The sequence below is a fragment of the Amia ocellicauda genome, chromosome 6 (genome assembly GCF_036373705.1).
Source record: "Amia ocellicauda isolate fAmiCal2 chromosome 6, fAmiCal2.hap1, whole genome shotgun sequence".
Classification (NCBI taxonomy): Eukaryota; Metazoa; Chordata; class Actinopteri; order Amiiformes; family Amiidae; genus Amia; species Amia ocellicauda.
Window position 1 is genome coordinate 16,679,548 of NC_089855.1, and position 23,759 is coordinate 16,703,306.

The window sequence follows — 23,759 nt, forward strand, 5'->3', positions numbered from 1 at the left end:
GAAGCCATCACACAAGTATAACAGCAATCCAACCTCAAATTTCCAAATCACATATATATTGCAGTTCAGACAAGTTCACTGAATAGTTGCTCCTTTACATGAATGGTTTCATGGTGATTGCCCTGGAAACAATTTTGCATAGAGTAATCAGACAGTTCAAGACCTTAGTGCATGGACACTTTTAATGCCTTTATTAATGTCTCTCTGTAGCTCAAGTTGTATGCAGACAGCAGCTAAATTATTGAATTATTTTGATAAATGGCCAGCTAACAGCCACATTTCCCCAAAGAAATAAATCACCTTGGCCCATTTCAACATGCTTTAATCAATTACACCAGTCTGTTGACATTACTACTGACATCTGTGCTCCGGGGTCCTAAGGAAAGCCTACAGTTTGAAAGTTATTCTGGGAATAAGAAAAAAAAGAAAAGCTTTGTTGAACAGTGCATTTCCCACAGACAACAGAAGACGGTTGCCTCCTCTTGTCGTGCTTTGTATTCATGACACTTTGCTTCCTGTAATGAGACAGAGGCTTCGTTTACGCTAAGGAGACCGCTTTGAATGCAGACACCAGAGCGTTTTCTTGAATAGATTTACATTTGATGTTAAAGTGGGCAATTAGGTCACATTTGGGGCTTCATTGAATGTGACGTTTATGTGAACATCAGAAACCTGACAATATGAGAACAGATGGATGGATGCTGTGCGCTTTATTTTATTCCGCTCCAGGGATTGCCTGGAGATGCACCATCAGCCAGCAGACCAACTAGACAGAAACACTATTTAAACTGCTTTTCCCAATGAGATTTGAAAAGCACACTATTGTGACTCACCTCTAAGCCTTATGAGTTCTGAATGCAGGACAATGATCCCTTTGTCTTAAGTATTGCTCACAAGATCTGTATATGTCTCGAATTTTAAACTATAAGCATAGTTGTAACCGAAGAAACAATTCCCGCATGGCAAATCCAAATTCTTCTCACACCTCAGTTCAAGTATGTAGTTGTAATTAGATACATTAAGGTCCCTTAGCAGTCTCATTTGGTTGCAGTTCGAATCAGGCCTGCCTAACATGGTGGAAAGAATAATTTTATGCCAAGTAAAAGTGTAGTTCAATATTAATTAGAGGAAACATTTAGCATACTTTTTTGTTAGCAAACAATTTCAGAAAAATACAATATAATATGGCGGTGTTAATTAGGCACTTCTGAATGCACAAGCAATATAAACATTATCAGGATGATTTTAAGTGATTTTGACTCATACTGCCCCCACCAACCTCACCAAATTACCACTAATGTGCTAATTGTTTATGATGTTTTTGTACACCACACATCTGACAACGAATGAAATACATTGACTCATCTAAGATTACCTAAAGTTCAGATTTAGTTGCTAACAATAGTCCATCACTCAGTAGTGAAAATGTATCATACTTGCGTCTTTGATTAAAACTTACTGCCTTCAAATGGGGCTTACTGAAAAAGTCCTTTGTCTCTTTGTCCTTTTTTTCCTCCCTAAAAAAAGCCTCAGTCCTAGGGAATGATGGCTTGATGGTGTCAAGGCACTCAGCTGCAGCTGAGTGCCTTGACACCATCAAGCCATCATTCCCTAGGACTGAGGCTTTTTTTAAGGCAGGAAAAGCAGGTCTGTCTGATTCTTCAGCCTCTTTTAAAAAACAGCAATCTGCTGCTCTGAAGAACAGGAGTTCAGTGATCTGGTATTAGACTTGTTGTCTTAAATTCAGCTCACGCGTTTAAGTTGGCAGCAAGTTTTCATTTCTTTCTGTTGATACTTCAAACATTTTGCTGGTGAAGTATTCCCTGCAGCCACTGACCCACATTGCAATATTTCTTACAGATCTCGCAGGCTGTCACCACTGCTCAGACGGCACTAACGCAGAGCACGGTTACGGAGACTGTAACTATGGTGACCACACGAGAGCAGATCCTTGTCAAGCATGCTAAAGAGGATATCCCTCCGCCCCCGCCCCAAAAGAAGAGACAGATTGTGGTGGACTCTGAACTTAGGAAAAGGTGAGTCACGTGTTCAGGTTCACCCGGCTTGAACAAATGGTAAAGCAGCCTACAAATCAGGCTGTGTGTGCCAGTCAGAGACACCGCTGACCTACGGAAAACACACAAAGCCCAGTATCATGATAGAATATGATGGGAGATTGTCAGCTTGAAGGAGGCTTTGTAATATCTTGTCCAGTGACTGACTTTCCTTTTTTTTTCTTCTGCATACACCCTTCACAGATCTTTGAACTATCTTGATCAATTAATCTTATATTTCACATCCCTCTGTTGTTTTAAGTTCGGTTCAAGATGATTCAAGTTTTGTTCAAGTCATTCTCCTATACATGTATATTCACAATGAAGGTGTGCAGAGTGTCATGCATCATGGGCCTTAGCAGTCCTGTCTCAGATCAATAGTTAAAATAATAGTGTTATAATAGAATTGTTGTGAATTTCAGTGTCTCGCCAGGTCATGGTTTCAGGTCTCATGTTTATCCTTGTAGATATGATACTATTATTTTACACTGATCATTTCCTTTACAAGAAAATATATTTTTGAAAAATCAAATAAGTGCTACTGTCAACATACTTTATATTGATGAATATTTATTTAAAATTAGCACTTTGTAGACTAGCATTCAAATGAGACATTTTAGTCATCTGTTTGGATATGCTTGTTGGATTCTTGGCAGGCTGGAGTCTTAAGCTGTGAGTGTTCTTCAGGTTGTCCTTATGGTGTTGATGGCTTTGTTATTGCACTGCATGTTTTATTAAATGTTTATTATTTTGTGTCTACTGTTATTTCTAAGGCCTCATCTCATGGTGTTTTGTCCTCTAGTCCTCAAGAGATTATCTGTAGGAAATTAACTATAGCCTCCTATTGTCTTACTGCTGGGAGGTTTTCTGTAGAAAATAAGTTTGTAATAAGTCACAAACAGAGCATAATGCTCTTCATTTAGCTTTTCCAATCAAATTCAGTCAGTCATTCTGAGTTTATTGGATTTCTTGACAAGAGTTTTATATCCTGTGTATGTATTTTTTTTTTTATGCGGAACTGCATTATATAACGTTCAGGTTTAAATTGAGCAAATAAAATCTAATTCCAGAAGTGCTGCCAGGAAAGCACTTGAGCAATATAACTCTCTGTAGTGAAAAACAGGGCAGAATGTAACCGTGTATCTTTGTGCTGAAAAATGCTATTGATATACACTGATAAGGAATGGCTCCATGATACTTCTTCCATTTAAATGAGCTGCAGTAACATTCAACAAGTTTAAGTCAGTCATCAGAAGAATGAACCATTTGTGGTTCAGTACATGTATCTCATAGGCTGTGTTACATGAAAAAAATAAACTTCTTAGTGGTTTTCTGCTTGAGACTTTGGGAAGCCAGGAAGACTCCAAGCCAGCACTGCCATCTGCCATCTGCCACGCAGTCTTCCCCTGACCGGCACAATGGCCACGGGATGGAAATGCCGACACACTGTACACATAGCAGAGCATTGGCAATGAGCAACACAAGGTCTCAACTGAGTGCCCCCTCATTCTGTTATCTTGAATAAATACACAGTTCTGTGGTTTGATGTTGTGTTTAGCTGGCAGTCACTGCTTTTGTCTTTCTCAGAACGCCCACTCACACATCTCTCCGCTCCATCCACTTCAGAGTACAAATCTGGCAATCACACACCTGACCTGTGTGCAAAACATGCAATACACTATCTACTGGGTTTAATAGATTGCACACTTCAAGTATTCAGGTTTTTTTTTTTTTTGTAGAAAGGTAACCAATTAAAAGCTTGTTTTATTTAATACCCCCTGTACTGGATTGTATTATGTTAAAGGTTGCAGGTTTGAAAAAGATGGGTTGCATTCCTGTCTGCCCATTTAAGGAAAATATTAGCTCTTACAAAGATTATATTCTTTAAAGTTTCGGGTTACTTTTGGAATTCAATGACATGATGATAAATCTTCAGAGGAAATAGAAAAAGCATGCATGTGATTGATTTCATATGACACATAAATACATGTATCGTTCTGAACACAGCCTTAGCAACAACTTACTGTGATGTGTTAGCTTTACTGTAAAACGCTGGGTCCAGCTATCTTTGGTTTCAATAGTGGTGAACTGGAAATGTGAAGGCTGATGTGAATTGAGCTGTGCATCCTCCTGAACCGCTTGGGTCTCGTCTTCTGTACCCTTACGTCCGCTTGCTGTTCCTTCTAGCTTTGGGGCTTTGGCGCACTATGTTGTGCTACTTCAGTCTCCTATCAAAAACCCATTCTTCAGATTGAAGAGTTGTTGGACAAGTGTTTGTAGGAAAACAAATACTTTCTAAATATTCATTCACTTTTATACCTTCATTGTTACAAAGGGTCAACAAATAAGTTATGAATAAGTCCATTTAAAATTATTTAACAAGCCAAAACAGATTATTATTATTATTATTATTATTATTATTATTATTATTATTATTATTATTATTATTATGTTTATCATATTATTATGTTTAGATTATTTAAGTATTAGTATTTAGTTTAGCCAAATAACATAACTGTCAAAGCTAAACTTTGATACTACACAAAGTTTATAACGCAAATGTTATACCTGCAATTCATTTAATGGACAATCAGTGTTTGATACCTTTTTGTTTTTCAAGGTTTGGCGTTGATACAACTGAACTGCACAGCTGGATGACAAGATCAGAAGCTGTCCTTCAGAGTCCCGAGTTTTCAGTTTCACGAAAAGAGGGAAATCTCTCTGATATCCAGGAGAGAGTTAATGTAAGTCCTGATTTAACAATCTGTATAAAACAAATCACTAAACAGCAATTTACATGTCTGTATGACACCAATGGCCTATTAGCAGTGTCCTTGAGTTCTGCCAATGTCGTTAATAATTTTGGTATAGGCTGAGATTTTCAAATGGAGAAACGCATTTCACTATCAATTGGCTGTATCTTTAACATACACCATTCTTGCAAACCCCATCTGTACAGCTCCTGTAGAAAACATCAGCTTCAACTGTATTCTTGCAGTAAAGAGTATTGATTTTTGTTTCACTTTATTACTTTATTTTATGCCTGGTTGACCTTCATGTTTAATTACTAAGATACTTTTGCCTATGTGACATAATGCAGGGCTCATTGCCAGATGATTCTTGTTGCAGAATCCAGATTAAATGTGTGAAGTCAATGAAAGCTCTCTTCACCTCACTGTAACTCACATCACCCACCTGTAAAATTGGAAAAGATCAAGTCCTCTTTCCAAATGAGATTTATCACAGCAAGCAGTGGCTTTGCATTTGGGAAAGAAAAGCTTTTGCTGATCTGTCTATCTCTGTATGTATAGAGTTCATTTCTACAAAATACAATTTATTTGTAGAGATCTACAGTATCTAAAAGGAAATTGCAGTACTGCTTTCACAGTACTGGTATTGGGGGTGGGGCTGGGTCATGTTTTCTACTGAACCGATTTGCACACAACAAAATTGCTTCATTTATGCCACTACATGTTTCACACAGCCCAGCAGAATATCCCTGTGACGTCACCATCAGCAGTTAGATGAGAGTTGAGAAATGTGCAGTAATCACAATGCAAAAAATGAGTACTTCGATGCTTAATGGTTCTCGGCTGCCTTTATGCTGATTGTGAGTCTGCAGTTGCAGTTTCATTGCAGTGCTTTTTCAAGCTGTATTTCACACCTGGGTAATTTATAGAAAATGGGTGGTTTATTATTTTCTTTCTTTGCAATGCAGATTCACAATATATTGTAGTTATCATGCTACTGCTATCACACTGTCCTATAATTAATCCAGTGAGGGGAATAAACAAACAAACATTAATTTATTGGAATTTGTTATATTGTTATATATCAAATTGTATTACTTTTGGTATACATTGCTCACAACAACATATTTTCTTTTCATGTTAATACATTAGTTGTTGTCTAGATACTCCCAAACTTGGTGCAATTATTTGCAACCTCCTGTGGCACATTTTATATGCTGTACTTTTTATTGTGCGGCAATATGCTTTATTTTTGTCCACCAAGTAAAATTATACCATAAAAAGAAACAACATGTCTTGTTCTGTACCGTCGGTACCTTTACAAAATCGATGTCTTAATACCGACTGAGCTGTCATTTTTGTGCAAACAGTCTATTATATATATCAAATAGATATTAACTAAAATACAAATAAATCTGTTCTACAGGGGTAGGTTTACATTATGAAAAGGCTGCCTTGTTTAGAACAAAACTCTTTGTTGGCCTGTTCACTGAAACAATATTTATCCTCCTTGTCTGCCTATTATCTTTCTATTAATTCACCTTGAGCAGTTCAAATACAGCCTAAAAGATTAATGAATTGAAGATTTGGGTGATCCCTGCAACTTCACAAGGGGAAAAGTGTTAGAATAAAAGTCAGTCCCAGTCCTGTACGATTCAGTTCGTCCTGTGATTATGGCAGGGATTGAACAAAGCTGGTATTTTACCTGCTGTGAGAATTGTGGTCGAAGTGGCCAAATTCTCAGAGTGATGTTTGCTCTCTGCTTTCTTTCTGCTCCAGGCCATCGAACGGGAGAAACCAGAGAAGCACAGAAAACTGCAAGATGCCAGCAGATCAGCCCAGGCTCTGGTGGAGCAGATGGTGAATGGTAATTACACGGGAGTTGATTTAGATAATCTTCTTAGAGATTTCTGCAACACATAGGCACATATTTTTAGCACCGATGATATTATGACTATGACATTTTTTTTTTTTTTCTGTCTCGGAAAAAGAGACCTTTCAACTGAATTCATGTTTCGAATCATTTGGACCGCATTCTATTTTAATAACATTTGTATGTATTTTATAATGCATTTTTTTTTTTATCAACTTTTATTAATATTATGTAGGGGTAGAATAGGAAGGGGGGTTAGGAGTTCATGGCTTAACGGAAAAAAAAGTTTAACATGATTAGCATAATCATTTGCAACTTTGTCCGTAACAAATTGTGTTGAGCTTTTGCTTGTTTTATTTTGTCAATCTTGGATCTAGCAATGCAAGCCAGTGATTTGTTTGGTATTTTTAGTTCATATACGCTAAGGGAAGAACAGTATTTTTTCCAGAAAATCTAAATGAACACAAAACTAGTATATATGAAAATAGAGTCCCATGATACTTTTGACATAGTAATGTGTAGAGCTGAATTGGTCTTCATGTGTCTGCTCCAAATTGTTTAGCTATTAGCTTGTTTGTGTGTTTTTACCCACACTAGCTGCCCAGCTCCTGCACACATGGCCTTGGGTTTACCGTCTCCTTCCTTGGGATCACATTCAAACCCTTGTAGACTTCAGCCACCCTGTTCACGACCTTCACTACTTCTACAAAAAACATGTCCAACTGTCCAGTGTGATATCAGCCAGTTAACAAAACAAGCCAAAATTGACATGATTTGCACTGTTTATGTATGTGCAGATTTGACTAATCAGAATTATGTTATTAACATGTTTTAAATGTATTAATGTTATTAATTTAACATTTGAACAAATAATTTTGCTCACCAATTAACTTTAGTTTTAACTTCTGAGATCTTTCTTTGCAGCATACCGCTCGAACCGAGGTAGGATCTTTTTTATTTAAATTGACCCTGTTTCCCCTGTGGCCCCTGGTCCCTCCTTTCCCCAAACCGCTGCCTTGCTCATATCTGCTGATGTGTAGAAGTGTACAGCCTGTCATTTGACTTGCCTGCATTAAGATGACAGTGGATGAGCATGAAGGCTTGAACAACAGTTTTTTTCTTGTTGTTTGTTTGTTTCGTTCCTGTCTAGAGGGTCTCAATGCTGATGACATCAAGCAGGCCTCGGAGCAGTTGAACAGCCGCTGGGTTGAGTTCTGTCAGCTGCTGGAAGAGAGACTGGCTTGGCTGGCTTACCAGAGCAAGATCATAGCCTTTTACAGCCAGTTCCAGCAGCTCGAGCAGGCGGTGGTGGCAGCGGAAAACTGGCTGAAGAGCCAGCAGCCGCCGGCTTCAGAACCAGAGCCCGTCAGACTGCAGCTGGAGAAGTGCAAGGTAAGACGCCAGAGTCCAGAGAGGCAGCCGATGTATGCTTAGACCTTCTGAAGATAGATCAGGAGATCAGGAGTATCTAACGTCATGTCTAATATGCATTTAATGATCAATAGAAATAATTAATGTGGCTTTTGTGCTTTGGCTCAGCAACAGATTGTTGTAACTGATCATATATATATATATATATATATATATATATATATATTACTTTTACAAACCTTGATTTCTGTCCTTTTAAGTATGTATGACCTGTCTAGCTACATATAAGAAAATAGATTACTCGACTAAGATGTAAGCAATTGCATAAATGATTATAAGCCTGGAAGCATATGGATGAATGTAATACCTCACCCTCAAATAGCATTTGTGTGAAAACAATTGAAACTACATTGTTGTATGTTTTACAGTATGTAATGCATGGGACTCTTTCTCTGAGAAGCACTTACTGTGTCTGTTTTAAGAGAATAGTCATCAACCTTTACACAAACAAATTGAAACAAGATAGCTTACTGTGTACAATATACAGACACGGGCAAGAGGAGTTAAATTCCCTATTAACCTTTATTTTACAACAAAGGCTGTCTTGCTCTTCAGTGGTGTGTGTGAAGCAATATTTAACAAGCAAGCGAATAAAATAAGTGTGTCTTTTAAGCTAAATTGGATTTCATGGTGTATGCTAGTCAATGTGTACGTGCCAGTAAACGCAAATCCTGTGTGATCAGTTTTTGTTCTTATATAATTTGCTTCCATAAATATTGATTGCAACAATTTTTTTTTTGAAATTCCTGATTAAATCAATATAAGATGTACAGACTCGTGGTAGCCATCAACAGCTGTGGAATATCGGTTAAAATACATGATTTTCAATGATCATCTTTTGTCTACAATTAGTGTCCCCAGACACTCCAGTATCTTTTTGCTTTACTTCTACAGTTTGCTGTTGCAGATTGCATATGTTTTGTAGGACTGCGATATGCAGAGGCCACTTGTTCTGATGCTCTATTTTTTGCTCTGCCCAATGTGCCCCAGGACGAGGTATCTCACCTGTCTGCACTGCAGCCTCAAGTGGAGAAGCTGAAAGAGCAGGTGAAAGAACTGAAGGAGCAGGAGGAAGCACCCATGTTTCTTGATGCCGATATCACAGCTTTCACCGACCATTACAACCAGGTTCTTGCTGACCTTCAGGCAAGGGAGCAGCAGCTTAAGATCAGTAAGTTTCATTTCATTTACATTTCATCTTTTTTTTTTCGCCTCTGCTTCAGATTTAACTTACACTTATCGTTGCAAAGACACAGTTGAGCAAAGAGGAATAAAGACTGAGGAGTGTCCTGTGATCTCATCTTCCTCCATGATCCTTTTTTTAACGCCACACACACATGATCAGATTCTGAACCCAGGAGGTTCGGCAAGTGCAGTTACATCTTGTGCAGCTGCCCGGGTGACATTGCTGTGCTAGGTCGAGGTGAGTCAGGCTGAGTGTTACTATAGGCCCTGTGGGAACACATAAGGAAATGTGGCGCTCACTCTGAATCCACAGCCAAAAGTACACCCAGGGCTCCCATCAGCGACCTCCTGTTTGTGTCGTTCCATATGATGGAGTTTAAGATCATGAATAGTGTCTTTCGACAATTTTCTCACACTCTTTCATGAAACGAGCGAATAAATATGCCAGCATTTGTTCTCCAATGGGGAGGTATTGCAGGACTGCAACATGTCTTCACAGATAACTCAGGTCATGATTTCCTGCTAAATGAAAGGTATACTCTTTCTGTACAGCTCAAAGTAGTGTTTTTACTTATCAGAAGTAAGTTGCTAAAAAGTATTGTACATTGCACACATCTGCTTGTTACAGTGCCTTCACAAGTTCAAAAAGACCGATGTTTGTTTCATCTCACCACAGAACGTGGTTATAAACCGCTTGAAGGTAATTCAGAAGCTTTATGATGAACTCAAGTATATTAATCAGAAAAAAATGTAATGGCCTTTTAGAAGCAGTGTTGAGGTGTAACCGAATGAAGAGTTCTTGCCCCTCTATTCCACCATCTGCGGGGGGTGTGGGGGGGTACTCAGGCACCTCATCTAAGATGGCAATTTAAAATAATTCATGGTATGCCTGATGGCATAATGGAAAAAGTGAAGAAGTGCATACTAGCATTCAAGAGATACCACACTGCTATTTTTTGTCTTAAAGGATTTTGAAGTAGTAATAAAACTCACAGCAGGGGCACAAGCAGGAAGACAGTGATGCTGAGATGGCTAAGGTCACTCTGCCATAATCACATCTTCTATTTAATAAGCCTGAGGGCACAAGGCATTCAGCCCATAGTCCCTATTTCACCGCATGGCAGTAATAGGGTGGATGGGCAGGGGGCTGCTAATGTATTTTTAAACTATTTCTAGACCACTGGAGTCTATTCAGGAAACAAATGATGTCTGTTTTTAAGGAGTCAGCACTGGACATTGCATGTGGCAGTTTATATTCAAGGTAAATACACATTCCATGATGTGTTTGTTCCTTGACATTTCACCAATAAAATATTACTGTCAAATAAGTTTTTAAAAATATGAATAGATTTTCAGTCAATTAGAACAACTTGCACCTGTCTTCAACATCATAAGCATTTATATATATATATATATATATATATATATATATAATTTCCTATTTTAATTGGAGTAATATATAACTTTGTTTAAATGCACACACAATGCTTATATATATATTCACAAATAATTCAGTAATGCATATTTACATTTTCACATCTTTAGAAATACGTAGCAACTTACAGTGTGGGAAAAACGTATTTGATCCCCTGCTGATTTTGTACGTTTGCCCACTGACAAAGAAATGATCAGTTTATAATTTTAATGGTAGGTGTATTTTAACAGTGAGAGACAGAATAACAACAAAAAAATAAAAAAAACGCATTTCAAAAAAGTTATAAATTGATTTGCATGTTAATGAGGGAAATAAGTATTTGATCCCCTATCAATCAGCAAGATTTCTGGCTCCCAGGTGTCTTTTATACAGGTAACGAGCTGAGATTAGGAGCAGTCTCTTAAAGGGAGTGCTCCTAATCTCAGCTCGTTACCTGTATAAAAGACACCTGTCCACAGAAGCAATCCATCAATCAGATTCCAAACTCTCCACCATGGCCAAGACCAAAGAGCTGTCCAAGGATGTCAGGGACAAGATTGTAGACCTACACAAGGCTGGAATGGGCTACAAGACCATCGCCAAGCAGCTTGGTGAGAAGGTGACAACAGTTGGTGCGATTATTCGCAAATGGAAGAAACACAAAATAACTGTCAGTCTCCCTCGGTCTGGGGCTCCATGCAAGATCTCACCTCGTGGAGTTTCAATGATCATGAGAACGGTGAGGAATCAGCCCAGAACTACACGGGAGGATCTTGTTAATGATCTCAAGGCAGCTGGGACCATAGTCACCAAGAAAACAATTGGTAACACACTACGCTGTGAAGGACTGAAATCCTGCAGCGCCCGCAAGGTCCCCCTGCTCAAGAAAGCACATGTACAGGCCCGTCTGAAGTTTGCAATGAACATCTGAATGATTCAGAGGAGAACTGGGTGAAAGTGTTGTGGTCAGATGAGACCAAAATCGAGCTCTTTGGCATCAGCTCAACTCACCGTGTTTGGAGGAGGAGGAATGACCCCAAGAACACCATCCCCACCGTCAAACATGGAGGTGGAAACATTATGCTTTGGGGGTGTTTTTCTGCTAAGGGGACAGGACAATTGCACCGCATCAAAGGTATGATGGACGGGGCCATGTACCGTCAAATGTTGGGTGAGAACCTCCTTCCCTCAGCCAGGGCATTGAAAATGGGTTGTGGATGGGTATTCCAGCATGACAATGACCCAAAACACACAGCCAAGGCAACAAAGGAGTGGCTCAAGAAGAAGCACATGAAGGTCCTGGAGTGGCCTAGCCAGTCTCCAGACCTTAATCCCATAGAAAATCTGTGGAGGGAGCTGAAGGTTCGAGTTGCCAAACGTCAGCCTCAAAACCTTAATGACTTGGAGAGGATCTGCAAAGAGGAGTGGGACAAAATCCCTCCTGAGATGTGTGCAAACCTGGTGGCCAACTACAAGAAACGTCTGACCTCTGTGATTGCCAACAAGGGTTTTGCCACCAAGTACTAAGTCGAAGGGGTCAAATACTTATTTCACTCATTAACATGCAAATCAATTTATCACTTTTTTAAAATGCGTTTTTCTGGATTTTTTTGTTGTTATTCTGTCTCTCACTGTTAAAATACACCTACCATTAAAATTATAGACTGATCATTTTTTTGTCAGTGGGCAAACGTACAAAATCAGCAGGGGATCAAATACTTGTTTCCCTCACTGTATCAAGAACACTGTATCTTGAATGTCCCTAGTTGCTATCTGAAAGGTTTAATATGTTCGTTATTGAGAACAGTCAACCATGCAGCCCATTAAGTGTAAGGGACTTGACACAAAATAAAGCAGTTCCAATCCATTAGTGTTTTTGTTAGAACCTGTCAATTGTCATATCATTAGAAACTGCATCTCTCCATGTACACTCATATGTAACTAGTATACAACAGAGGGAGCTGCACTTTGAACTTAGCCTATCTGCCTGTCTGCTTCTTTTCTCATATTCATCTCCGAGGGACCACTTGGAAAGCTAGGCTTGATGGCATAGCTTGTTAGAGAGGCATGTGGTAGTTTAAACAGGAAAAACACCCAGAGACTCTGAGGACGGCCATTGTCTTGTCGAAACATTTTTAACCTCGATAAAATGTAAAATGAATGAGTGATGTATTCGTGAAAATGTGAAAGTGACCACCAAAAAGAAGGGAACACGAAAAATAATAGTTTACAGGAATATGATTTTCTCTATCTTTGGTCGGTGGTAAAAGATGTCAAATTAAGTACATTTTACTTTGTGCCAAATAAAGATTTTTTTTCTGAAGTGGTCTAAAGTGGGGCCTAGGACAAGAAAACCAGTTGCATTTATTTTTGACCTGGGCTTTCAATTAATCTGCTGTATAATCATGAACCTTTTTTCATATATTTAGAGTTTCAAAGTCCTTGGACAACAAATCAAACCAACATATCATGGAAGAAATTAGAGTGAAAATGGGATGAAGTGCATTTAGAAGAAACAGCACAATGTTGAAAAGAAATCTACAGATTTGCCTAAAGAGAAAAGTATTTGAGTAATGCATAACAGCAGTACTCACTTATGGCTGTGAAAGCTGGTCACTAAATGCAAACATGATTTCCGAAACTGTGGACAACACAAGGGAGCATTGAAAGATTCAAGAACATTTTTAAAAATGAATGGTTTTATAATTAAATGAGTGACATTTTTATAATGGCAATGGGCCGGACACATTGCAAATACAGATCAAAGATGGACAAAGGAAGCAATCAAATGGATCCCAAGAGATGAAAAAAGACCTAGAAGACGACCACATTAAACATGGGAACATGACTTTGCAGGTGTGACATTGAAAATGGGAAGTTATAGATAGCAACAAGTGGAAACACCTTGCAGGAGGCCTTATCCCACAGTGGATCGATATAGGCTGATGATAATGTATATACAGTTGGGTCCATAAATATTTGGACAGTGACACAATTGTCATCATTTTGGCTCTGTACGCCACCACAATGGATTTGTAAGGAAACAACCAATATGTGCTTTAAGTGTAGACTTTCATCTTTAATTTGAGGGTAGTTACATCCAAATTGGGTGAACGGTATAGGAATTACACCCATTTTTATATGTCTTCCCCCCAGTTATAGGGGCTTAAAAGTATTTGGACAAACTAACATAATCATTAATTAAATTGTGAGTTTCAATACTTGGTTGCAGTCATTACTGCCTGAAGTCTGAACCCATAGACATCACCAGATCTGGGTTTCTTCCCTGGTAATGCTCTGCCAGACCTGTACTGCCAGGCCTGTACTGCAGCTGTCTTTAGTTCCTGCTTGTTCTTGAGGCATTTATAAATATATCTAAAAACAGATACTCAGCATGTGTTGTACCTAATATTATTGGCTAATATCCAAGCAGTTCAAAATATTTCCACAGATCGGCAATGATACAGTAGGTCAGTGACATATATGGCAGTCACCTTGGCTGCTATTATCAGCCCACTCTACACACCATCTTTATTCTACTTTAAATCCCTGTAAGACTGAAGTTATAGTGAGTAGACAAATAATTACTTACATAAGTACTTGTAATAGACAGCTTTCCCTTCATATCAGAAATGTAGGTCTTGTCAGGTACAAATACATACATCCATATAGATACCTATAGCCTACATGACTGCTCTAAATCACCACACAGCACAACTAAATTCCATAACCAAGCCATTTTATTATCATACATAATTATTTGTATTATATTTTCTTCCCCCAAATTAGAAGTAGCCATACTATAAGCAGATTTGTATTATATTTTCTTCCCTCAAATTATAAGCAGTATATACTTTATATATTATATATGTTTTCCTTATACATATAGCCAATGAAGACATACATATATATACACCTTTAGCCAATTTTCTCCACACATTTGGAATTACTGAATAAAACAGGACTATGAAATAGATTACATGTAGTGGCCTTTGATATTTGAAATGTCAATAAATATATAACTTTATTTGATGTGAAAGTTATAGATCTCTTGAAAAAGACTCAAGAAGGTAAATGTAGCTAGCAGGATGTGATGAAAAGTGAAATAAGCTGTCTTTGCTAAACATTTATAAATGTATAAGATATTAGCTTTCAGCAGAGCATGAAAAGAGTTTTGCATAAAAACAGCACTTCCGTCAACATAATGTACCAGTCAATCATATCTTATTTCATAACAGTATAAGAATACCACGTATCATATGATGCAGTACAATACCTACAGCATTTGGCATCTGTTATGTTTTAATGTGACACATACAATTTACATGTGGAACTACACTCATGGAATTTAAATGTGAAATATTGTCTGCAGCAGTTTGGGCAGTATATATAAATTGATATAATTATGCCTGTAACGCACAACTGTGGTCCCTGAGGCCACCATCTGACATGCTTTGTAGGTGCTTTAAAGTAATCAACAGATGAGAAACTGAGAAAGTGCTAAATTGGTTCCATTGGATAATTCATTAGTTCATTTAAGTAATTTAGCAAATAGATGGAAAGAAAACCCAGAGACCTTGGTTCCCCTGAGGAACACAGTTGTTTATCTGGTGTTTGTTTCAGCATGCAAGCCTTGAGGAAAAAAAAAAAGCCAGGTAGTACAGGTTTCATTGGAGTTTGTTTAGCAGACAACTTTTCAGCCTGGCTCTTATAGGGTTAATCATCAAGCAGGATGATGTTGTTATTTTTGGAACAACTGTTCTAAAGAAGCTAGGGGCTTCAAATAAACATTAATTAAGAGAGACGTTTACCAAAAAGATATATATATATATATATTTTTTTTTTCCCAGTATGGAATAAGCTGTCACACTGACCTGCAGGTTGAATAGCACAGGGACTGTTAATGTCTAGGAGATTTACTGGGAGACAATCTACACCTATTAAGTGTGTAGGCTTCTCCTAGGTGTGCCATGTAAGGTTACGGCAGGACCATTCCCAATGCTTTTTGTGTTTGCTGTAAAAGGCTCCCACGCAGGCATCAGTTTGGGCCCCCCAGGGGGTTCACTTTGATCAGCTTCAAGGACATTGCATGCAGTCTAAGCATTAGCATCCGGAGACCGAGACAGGGGCTGTGGTATTTATATTGAGATTTTAATCACGCAGTGATGTCTATGAGGAATTGAAGTTTATTAGAAAGAGGCAGTGAATGGACAGATATCAGACACATATATTAAATCTGGGGAATAAAATAAAACATTTAATGGCCAAATTATGAAGCTGCTTACTTCTGATTGTTGACAACCATTCTCACAAATATACAAATATATATTTGTAAGTGTGTAGGTGGAAAGGAAACAACAAAAGAGATATCTGGTCTGTCTATGTATATAGGTATTATAATATACAGACATTTGTAGTCCAATGTATTCTTACCCTTAATTTAAACACAATGCTATGTGTTAATTAAAATATGATTATATATATACTAAGGAGGGGAAATGTCTTGACCAATTTTCTAAACATGATTTAAAGTATTCAAACTATGAACCACTGTTGTTTTTTACAGTGATAATACATCTCTGAATTTACATTTCAGTACCAGTCAAATGTTTTGCTCTCCTATCAAACTGAAGTATTTGAAATTGTGAGCATATTTCTGTGGATTCAATTATTGTATAATCACAGTGCAGTAAGTATATCAAAGATATTTTTCTTAATATCTGGTCACTAATGAATCAAAGTAAGATTTTATCTGTTGCTGCATAGATGAGTGCCTTTGAACAGAGTGTTACAAGGAATGTGACCAACGGACCAACAGTATTCATAAGAAATCTAGTTAAAACACTTCATAGGAAGATCATCTTGTCGAGAAGCCTTATCTGAGATGTTTAATGTATGCTTTTCTAAAGTGAAAATATATGAAGCTTTCTAAAGGGTTTAATTCTGCTAGATGTATCAAATAATAACAATAACATTAATAATTACAATTTCAACAGCAGATTTCCTCATCCTTGCACTCAGTTTTGCTGTTACTTGTCACAGATAAAGGAACAATACGCCTTTATTAGAAGTGTAATCTAGTCTGTTTCTTCCGTAATCCTTGTTACAAAAGCCTGCATTTTCTGCAGCTGCTTGGAATTTAGTTTTCAGCATGTGTGATAATAGTGCAATTGTCTGAGCTTGAATACAGTGGACGAGAAGAAGGTACACCTGTCACATCAATTTTATCCCTCATCAGTGCTAACACCGCTACCATATGAGGAATCGAAAAATCATTTAAGAATAAGCCAGGAAAGGCTGCGTATTATGGCCGAGTCCCAGCTCTGTTTGGCACGGTGATTGTCTGAAGGGAAACAGAGCTGCTTTCCTTGGTTTATTTCCTCAGATCTACAGAAATAATAATACCTATATTTAAGAGCATTGACCCTGCAAATCAGAGCAGAATTGCTTACCTATGAATTGGCAGAAGAACCTCTGTCCAGAGGCTTTTATATCACTATTTTTATCCTAGTTAATGAAGGTACACTGAGTAGCCCAGAGCTGGGTCATAACCAGGGGCAGAAGAGGCATCGTACAGTGGACAGAATGTACCCAAATTGGTTTTGTAACCCTTGCCCTTCCCAGACAGCACACACTTTTTTGTGCGTGTGTTAATTGTTGTTCTCTTCAACTTCACCTGCATCAACTCACTGTTTGCATTACTGTCAGCATTTTGAGCACAGATACAGTGTGGACATTTTTGCAAGATATTTAATTATTCAGAATTTATATAAATAAATTAGAGCCTTAGTGCCAGAACTAAGTATATATCGTACCTTGCTTGGAGGTATGTTATGTTTGTTTCCTGTTATACATAATGATAAATAAAAGGGACATGGCTCTTCAGGTTATTATTATTATTATTATTATTATTATTATTATTATTATTATTATTATTATTATTATGATTATTCAATTTTTTAGCAGGCACCCTTATCCAGGGCGACTTAAAATAGATCAAATTTTTCCATGCAATTACCAGTTTATATGACGATATATATCGTATGACGATAGAAAAATGCTCTATTGTTTATATCGTGGTGTCGCAAATTGCAATCTTTACGGCAGTATTTTTCGTCATTAGGACGCTTTGCATTCTTCCCGGTTCTTCCACACGTGCTGGATGCAGGTAGAAGTGTGCATCAGAAACACAGACAGACATGGAGGAGAGTGAACTGACACAGAATAACCAACATAACCAAGAGATACTTTAATGCGCAAGCGCACACATTGCGCCCCGCTCTCGTCGCCGGGCTAAACTCGATCTGCAGGCAGCCCCCACCCCCACTAATTTAGATTGATATCATTTGTATAAAATTAATAATAATGTTTGTTTGCATTTTAATTAATTGGAAAGCAATGCAAACACATGCAGAAAGTATATATTTTTTTTTATTAAGATGGTGAAGTGGTTCAACAGTTGTAGTATTATTATTATTATTATTATTATTATTATTATTACTGTTATTATTATTATTATTATTATAACTGTTTTGTATTAACACGTGCTGTATTTGTAAGTAGAATCGAAACGTGACAGTCAGAAAGAAATGTCCCTGTCTAGCAGATGTTTAATGCGCCACTATAAACCCAGATGTGGTGAATCAACCTGAATCTGTACCATTTTACAGCGCATGTGTTGTGTGATTACTATTACTTGTGTTATTGTTGTTATGTGAAAGTAAATCATACTGTGTATATGTATATATGTGCTCTGAGGAAGATGAGTCGAAACGCGTAAGCATTATGATGTTCACTTTTTCTCTAATAAATCATTTTTGAGACATCGGTGAATATGGACTGTTTTTAGACGGGAGCTGCTGTCCATCCTTCCTTGACCGGATAATTGTTCTATATAAAATCCCTGGGATAAGGCACCCCGCATTTAAGATTTATTAAAACTATTGTAACGCCAGCTATTTTTAAACTTATGTATATATGTATATGTGTGTGTATATATATATATATATAAGTATATATATATATATATATCCCATAACAACACAACAAATGTAATAGTAATCACACAACACTTGCCATGTAATGTGTTGCATTCTGCATATATTTACCATGAGAGCCTGCATGTAATATTTGTTAGTTTTGCTTATTGAAGGATTAACGAAATACTTGTAGTTTGAATGTCTTATTTTGTGGCTTGATTGGATAAAACCAAGAAATATCGAGATATATATTGTGTATCGCCCAAACGTCTAAAAATATCGAGATTTTATTTTTAAGTCATATCGCCCAGCCCTATGTGCTGGAGTAAAAATATCCCTGTGGTGCTTTGAGATTTTGACCAATCATTCGAGGTTCATTCGAGATGATGCGGATAATATATGTTTAAGGGGATGATGTGTCAGTCCTTTAGATTTAGTTGCTCTTCTGCTCCACTGCTTTTAACATATGTACGCCTCATGGTGTCACTAGGATGAAGTCCAAATGGTGGATCACATGTGGACAAATCATGCTATGCACCACAGTATGCCATGGTGTCATTCAGGATAAGCTAATTCCCATTTTTATTTTCTAAAGAATTTTCATAAGAGAAACTACTCTTGTAGTTTATTTCAGTATTTTGTTTACTCTAGTCCTAAACTAAATGTTTATAGCTCTGACTCCCTCCCTAAATAATATTGCCTTTCGGTATAATGCTCTAAGGCATTATTACTTTAAAGGGGATTATTTTACAAATGGGCTCAAGTGGGAGTAATTAGAAATAGTTTATTATGATCTGTGGGATTATTGATGAGTGTGTGGTGTGTGTTCATGGATTGTGTTAAATAATGATTTTTCCCTCCATAAACATCCATTGATGTGTGTTTTTTTTAATTTCGGTTTGAAATGCTGTGCTGTAGCCTAGAAGGCAAAACCATTAATGTCCATGAATTCAATCGTTAATCTGACAGCTCCCTTAAGATCTCCAGAAACCCCACCTTTACTGACTTTATGCATACTGATGGTCTTTCTACAACACTAAAACATCTGTTCAAGAGTCGCGTGCACCTTTGTTTCTGTTTCTTGTTGCAGTAGCCTTCTTTTCATGCCTGACCAAAGCTTAAATAAAACAAATAAAGAAGTCCCTTTAGACGTTCACTAATGTAAATGTATGTCTCTGTGTCTCTCTTTTTTTCCTGGCAAAGGGATTGGTCAGCTTTGCGGTGTTTGCTTTTTTGTTTATACTTTTTATTAAGATATATTTTTGTTTTGTGTCGTGGGTTCTGACAAGAAAAATGTATTTAGAAAATAAATAAGCTTCAACAAATATTAATGAAGACCAAAAACAAACAAAGACCTGTGATTGTCATTTGGATTACCTCTTCCAGGCTTATCGACAGGGCATGCTTTTTCTCTAGTGAAGGAGCCCTCCCAGCTGACACACAAAGTGAAGGTACAGCTTGATGGAATACGTCCACTCTAATAAAGCAAATCCCAAGTCCTGTATCCCTGCTGCCACTCAGATATATTCAGATAAACATGGTGCTGGTTGCTGTTGTTTTTGCATCTTCTCATTGTTGACTTCGACACACCTTCAGTCACACCTTCATATCTTTCCAGTCAGGAAAGATATAGTTGCACTTCTGAAATTTCCGTTTGACTGATAACAGAACATGCAGTATATGTTCCTCTTGTTTTTCTTCATATCGTGCCCCTCTTTTTTGAGAAACACAATCCATTTGTCACTCGTGAGCTGACACACTTAGAGATATGTATAACGTGATATTCTTGTCAACACATTGTGAACATACATGAAATGTATATAAGGCATGCACTGTCCAATGATTGTCATTGTTTTTCACCCTACCATTTATAATATATTGTGTTATATAGTCAGCTTTGATTAAGACACGATCCAGATCAATTCATAATAAGCACAAGCATGTAGTCAAGAGTGTTGAGTGAGCTGGGAATGGCTATGTGGCTATGTTCTTGTGTTAAGATTCAACACCAGTGATATTTTGTATTTTTTATATATAAGCCCATTAATGTTTGACAATTAGTTAAAGGAGCCCTTTGTAGAACTGAAAGATAAGAAACTCTTTGTGGGTTTAACAACAAAGAGCCAGTTGACAGTTATGCTATTTAGCTCAATTATCTGAGCTAAATAGTCTCCAACGAATAACAAATAGATTTATTTATTAATGTAAAGATATGGTATAAGTGCTGATGTGTCTTTTTTGGGATATGACACTGTGCTCATGTAACAGACTAACATCTGCCATCAGAAGGAAGGAAATTGTTTTGATCTCAGCCCCAGAGATTACTTCCTTAAATACACCATATGCTTTCTGTAAAACTTTTAATAAAAATAAATACTATTGGGTAATAAGTTTCAATTTGAACTCTCAAATGTAAGACAGCTAATATACACCACCATTGAGATGAGGTCCCTATTTGAACACATTTTTGTTTTGATTATTATTTTGGTACATACTCCTCCAAACCAAACAAAAAGGAAAACATTTTTACAGCTAAGAATCTTTCACTCCCAATCTATTTTCTTTCAGAAACATTTTACCTACTTAAACAGTTACTGGAGTTCATATAGGATGAATTTAGTGCAAACAAAAATAAATAAATGTCTGTCTCTGGTGTATACCTTGCTGACAGGATAAACTGATAAAAAGGTAGAAACGATCCTACACACCTAGATCTTTATGACGATGCCAGCAATGCTTGACTGTGATTGTGTTCCCGTGTTGTTGTTTCGTGGCAGTTTTGGAGAGCCTCCCCCCTACTCGCTACAAGGAGACGGTCACCTCTCTTCTCCTGTGGATCCAGCAGGCCGAGAACAGGCTGGCCATTCCTCAGGCCACGGTCACTGAATACCCAGTCATGGAACAGAGGCTCAAGGAGAGCAAAGTGAGACATTTCTTCATTTCCATATGTTTTTATTGATGACAACATATATCAATACAAAATGTAGTGTTATTGTTATACAAACAAATTGCTGGCAAAGTAATGGCTGCCCATTATTTTGAATTATTTTCAATCCCATTGGAGCTTATCCTGAAATCAAACCATTTTTTGATGTTTTGAAATCCTACATTTTTATTACAATTTTAAGAAGTCATTCTTTATTTTTGTTTTCTTAAAATGAGTATCTAATGAAAAATCAAAAGTCCCCCTTCTTTGTAATTCTCTCTGTTTAATATTAAAGTGTGTGTTCCACCTGCTTAAACCAGTCTCTGATCACGGTAGTTACAATAAACATAACTAATCCTAACAAAACCTCCAAATTGGAGTTTATCTTGACATAATCCCATAATTTCCCTATAGAGAGAAGCAAAACATGTTTATGCATTTAGAACCACACATTAATGAAGACCCAAAATGACCCTAAACAGCCATCACTCAAAAATATAGTTGGTAGCAGTGTTAGGGTCTTGAACTGTAAAACACAAGTGTCATTCCCATCTCTGAGACCAGTGATGCGTGTCTGGTGATAAAAAGACATTATGGTTGAAGCTGAGATGGATTACCGGGAGGGGCTATCCGGCTGCTAATGAGAGCTAGAAGAGCTTAATCTGGGCCCGGGGCTGTAAACCACACAGCACTTGAGCTCAGAAAATAATATTATGTAGTCAGTATAAAGAATGATAAGAATGATATGTTCTGAAGTATAGCTAAAGAATCAATGATGGGTTGAGTTATCACCTCACAGGGAATTTCCACAGGCTGTAATTGTTGTGATAGTAGATAGGCCGAAGCACACCCTCGTGGCCATGTCTGTCCTGCTATTTGTAACAAATTAAATTTAATATACCCAGCTGCCCTATACTATGAAAGAACACGGTTATCATACTTATAATAAATTTAGCCATGCTTTTGGCATGACCTAGATTTCAAAACTATTGCTTCTCCCATGGCTTTTGTAGTGGGTCCATACCCCCTGGCTGAGCAGACCTGCCATCCGAATTTATACACACTGTCACCTTGTCCCCCCAGTCTTCACATTGAATAGTAGTGTAATTACCCATCCTGCATTGTGCTGGAACTCAAAATTAACTATTGTACTTATTAAGGAAGTGAAGTACCATTGTAATACTGAAGTATAGAAGCAACTGTATTCTGTAAGGATGCATTTATACTGCCTTTAAAACACAGAAGAGTAACATTTTATTGTATCTCAAAGTGGCAGATGTATTTTCTCTTGGCAGGTATCACTTATGTAAGGGTTTGCTGATTTCCTTAGTTTTTTTTTTATTTGTTTGTTTGTTTGTTTGTTTGTTTTTTAACTTTTATATAAACTTCCTGCATAAAAAAATACTTAATACTTACTTAGACTTTAATTTGCCTGTTTGAAGTTTGATTCTGGAAGTATATTTCTGTCCTTATATAAGAGGTGGGATGAATTTATATATTTTGTTCATCTACCTCCCAGTTTTGTTTTTTATTTGAAATGAAAGAGCATACTGTTTACTGTAGTCAAGTTCAATTTGTGTTTACACGTGCCTTTTGCTGATGCTTTTTGAATAATGCCATCTTATTCAGATGTAAACAAGTTAATTATACATCATTTTCATACAATCACATTCATAGTATTGAATTGCATTTTTCTTTAAACCTCAAATTGTATGATTTGTTTTATTATTTTAACATTTTCAGTTTAGTCAATCAGCACATCATTTTATATTTTATTAAACTAGGACTTTACAAGGAGTTAATCACATATTTTAAGGTAAGCAAAAAATATGCTCCTTTTGTTAGTAGTAGACCAAACAACATTAGGTAGAGAATACAGGTGGCTTAATGGTGATTGATTACACCTTTAAACAGAAGACTGTCAAGAAATAACAGAAAACCAAAAATGAATGACCCTATTGACAGTGTTACTCTAAAACATCATTGACACTATTTTGGTTTCCTAAACAAAGTGACATAAAATGTAAAGAGCAATGTGATTTTATGCCCCCTCTTACTGAGTGTTTAAATGCTTAGTGGGGACTGACAGATTAAGATTAAATACTAAAAACCCTGAAGAGACCGCGGAAAGGGTCCCTTGGTACCCT

At 37.2% G+C, this 23,759-nt stretch overlaps 1 protein-coding gene across 11 annotated transcripts in view; it reads left to right on the plus strand.

The window, feature by feature from the left end:
• Window positions 1-23,759, plus strand: part of dmd (dystrophin) — a 631,463-nt gene that overhangs the window by 236,896 nt on the left and 370,808 nt on the right. For all 11 annotated transcript variants that reach the window (XM_066706366.1, XM_066706368.1, XM_066706373.1 and 8 more), the window contains 6 exons: window positions 1,861-2,036; window positions 4,675-4,798; window positions 6,584-6,671; window positions 7,828-8,069; window positions 9,099-9,279; window positions 21,464-21,609. In XM_066706366.1, coding sequence (XP_066562463.1) covers window positions 1,861-2,036; window positions 4,675-4,798; window positions 6,584-6,671; window positions 7,828-8,069; window positions 9,099-9,279; window positions 21,464-21,609 — 957 coding nt within the window. The remainder of the gene's footprint in view (window positions 1-1,860; window positions 2,037-4,674; window positions 4,799-6,583; window positions 6,672-7,827; window positions 8,070-9,098; window positions 9,280-21,463; window positions 21,610-23,759) is intronic.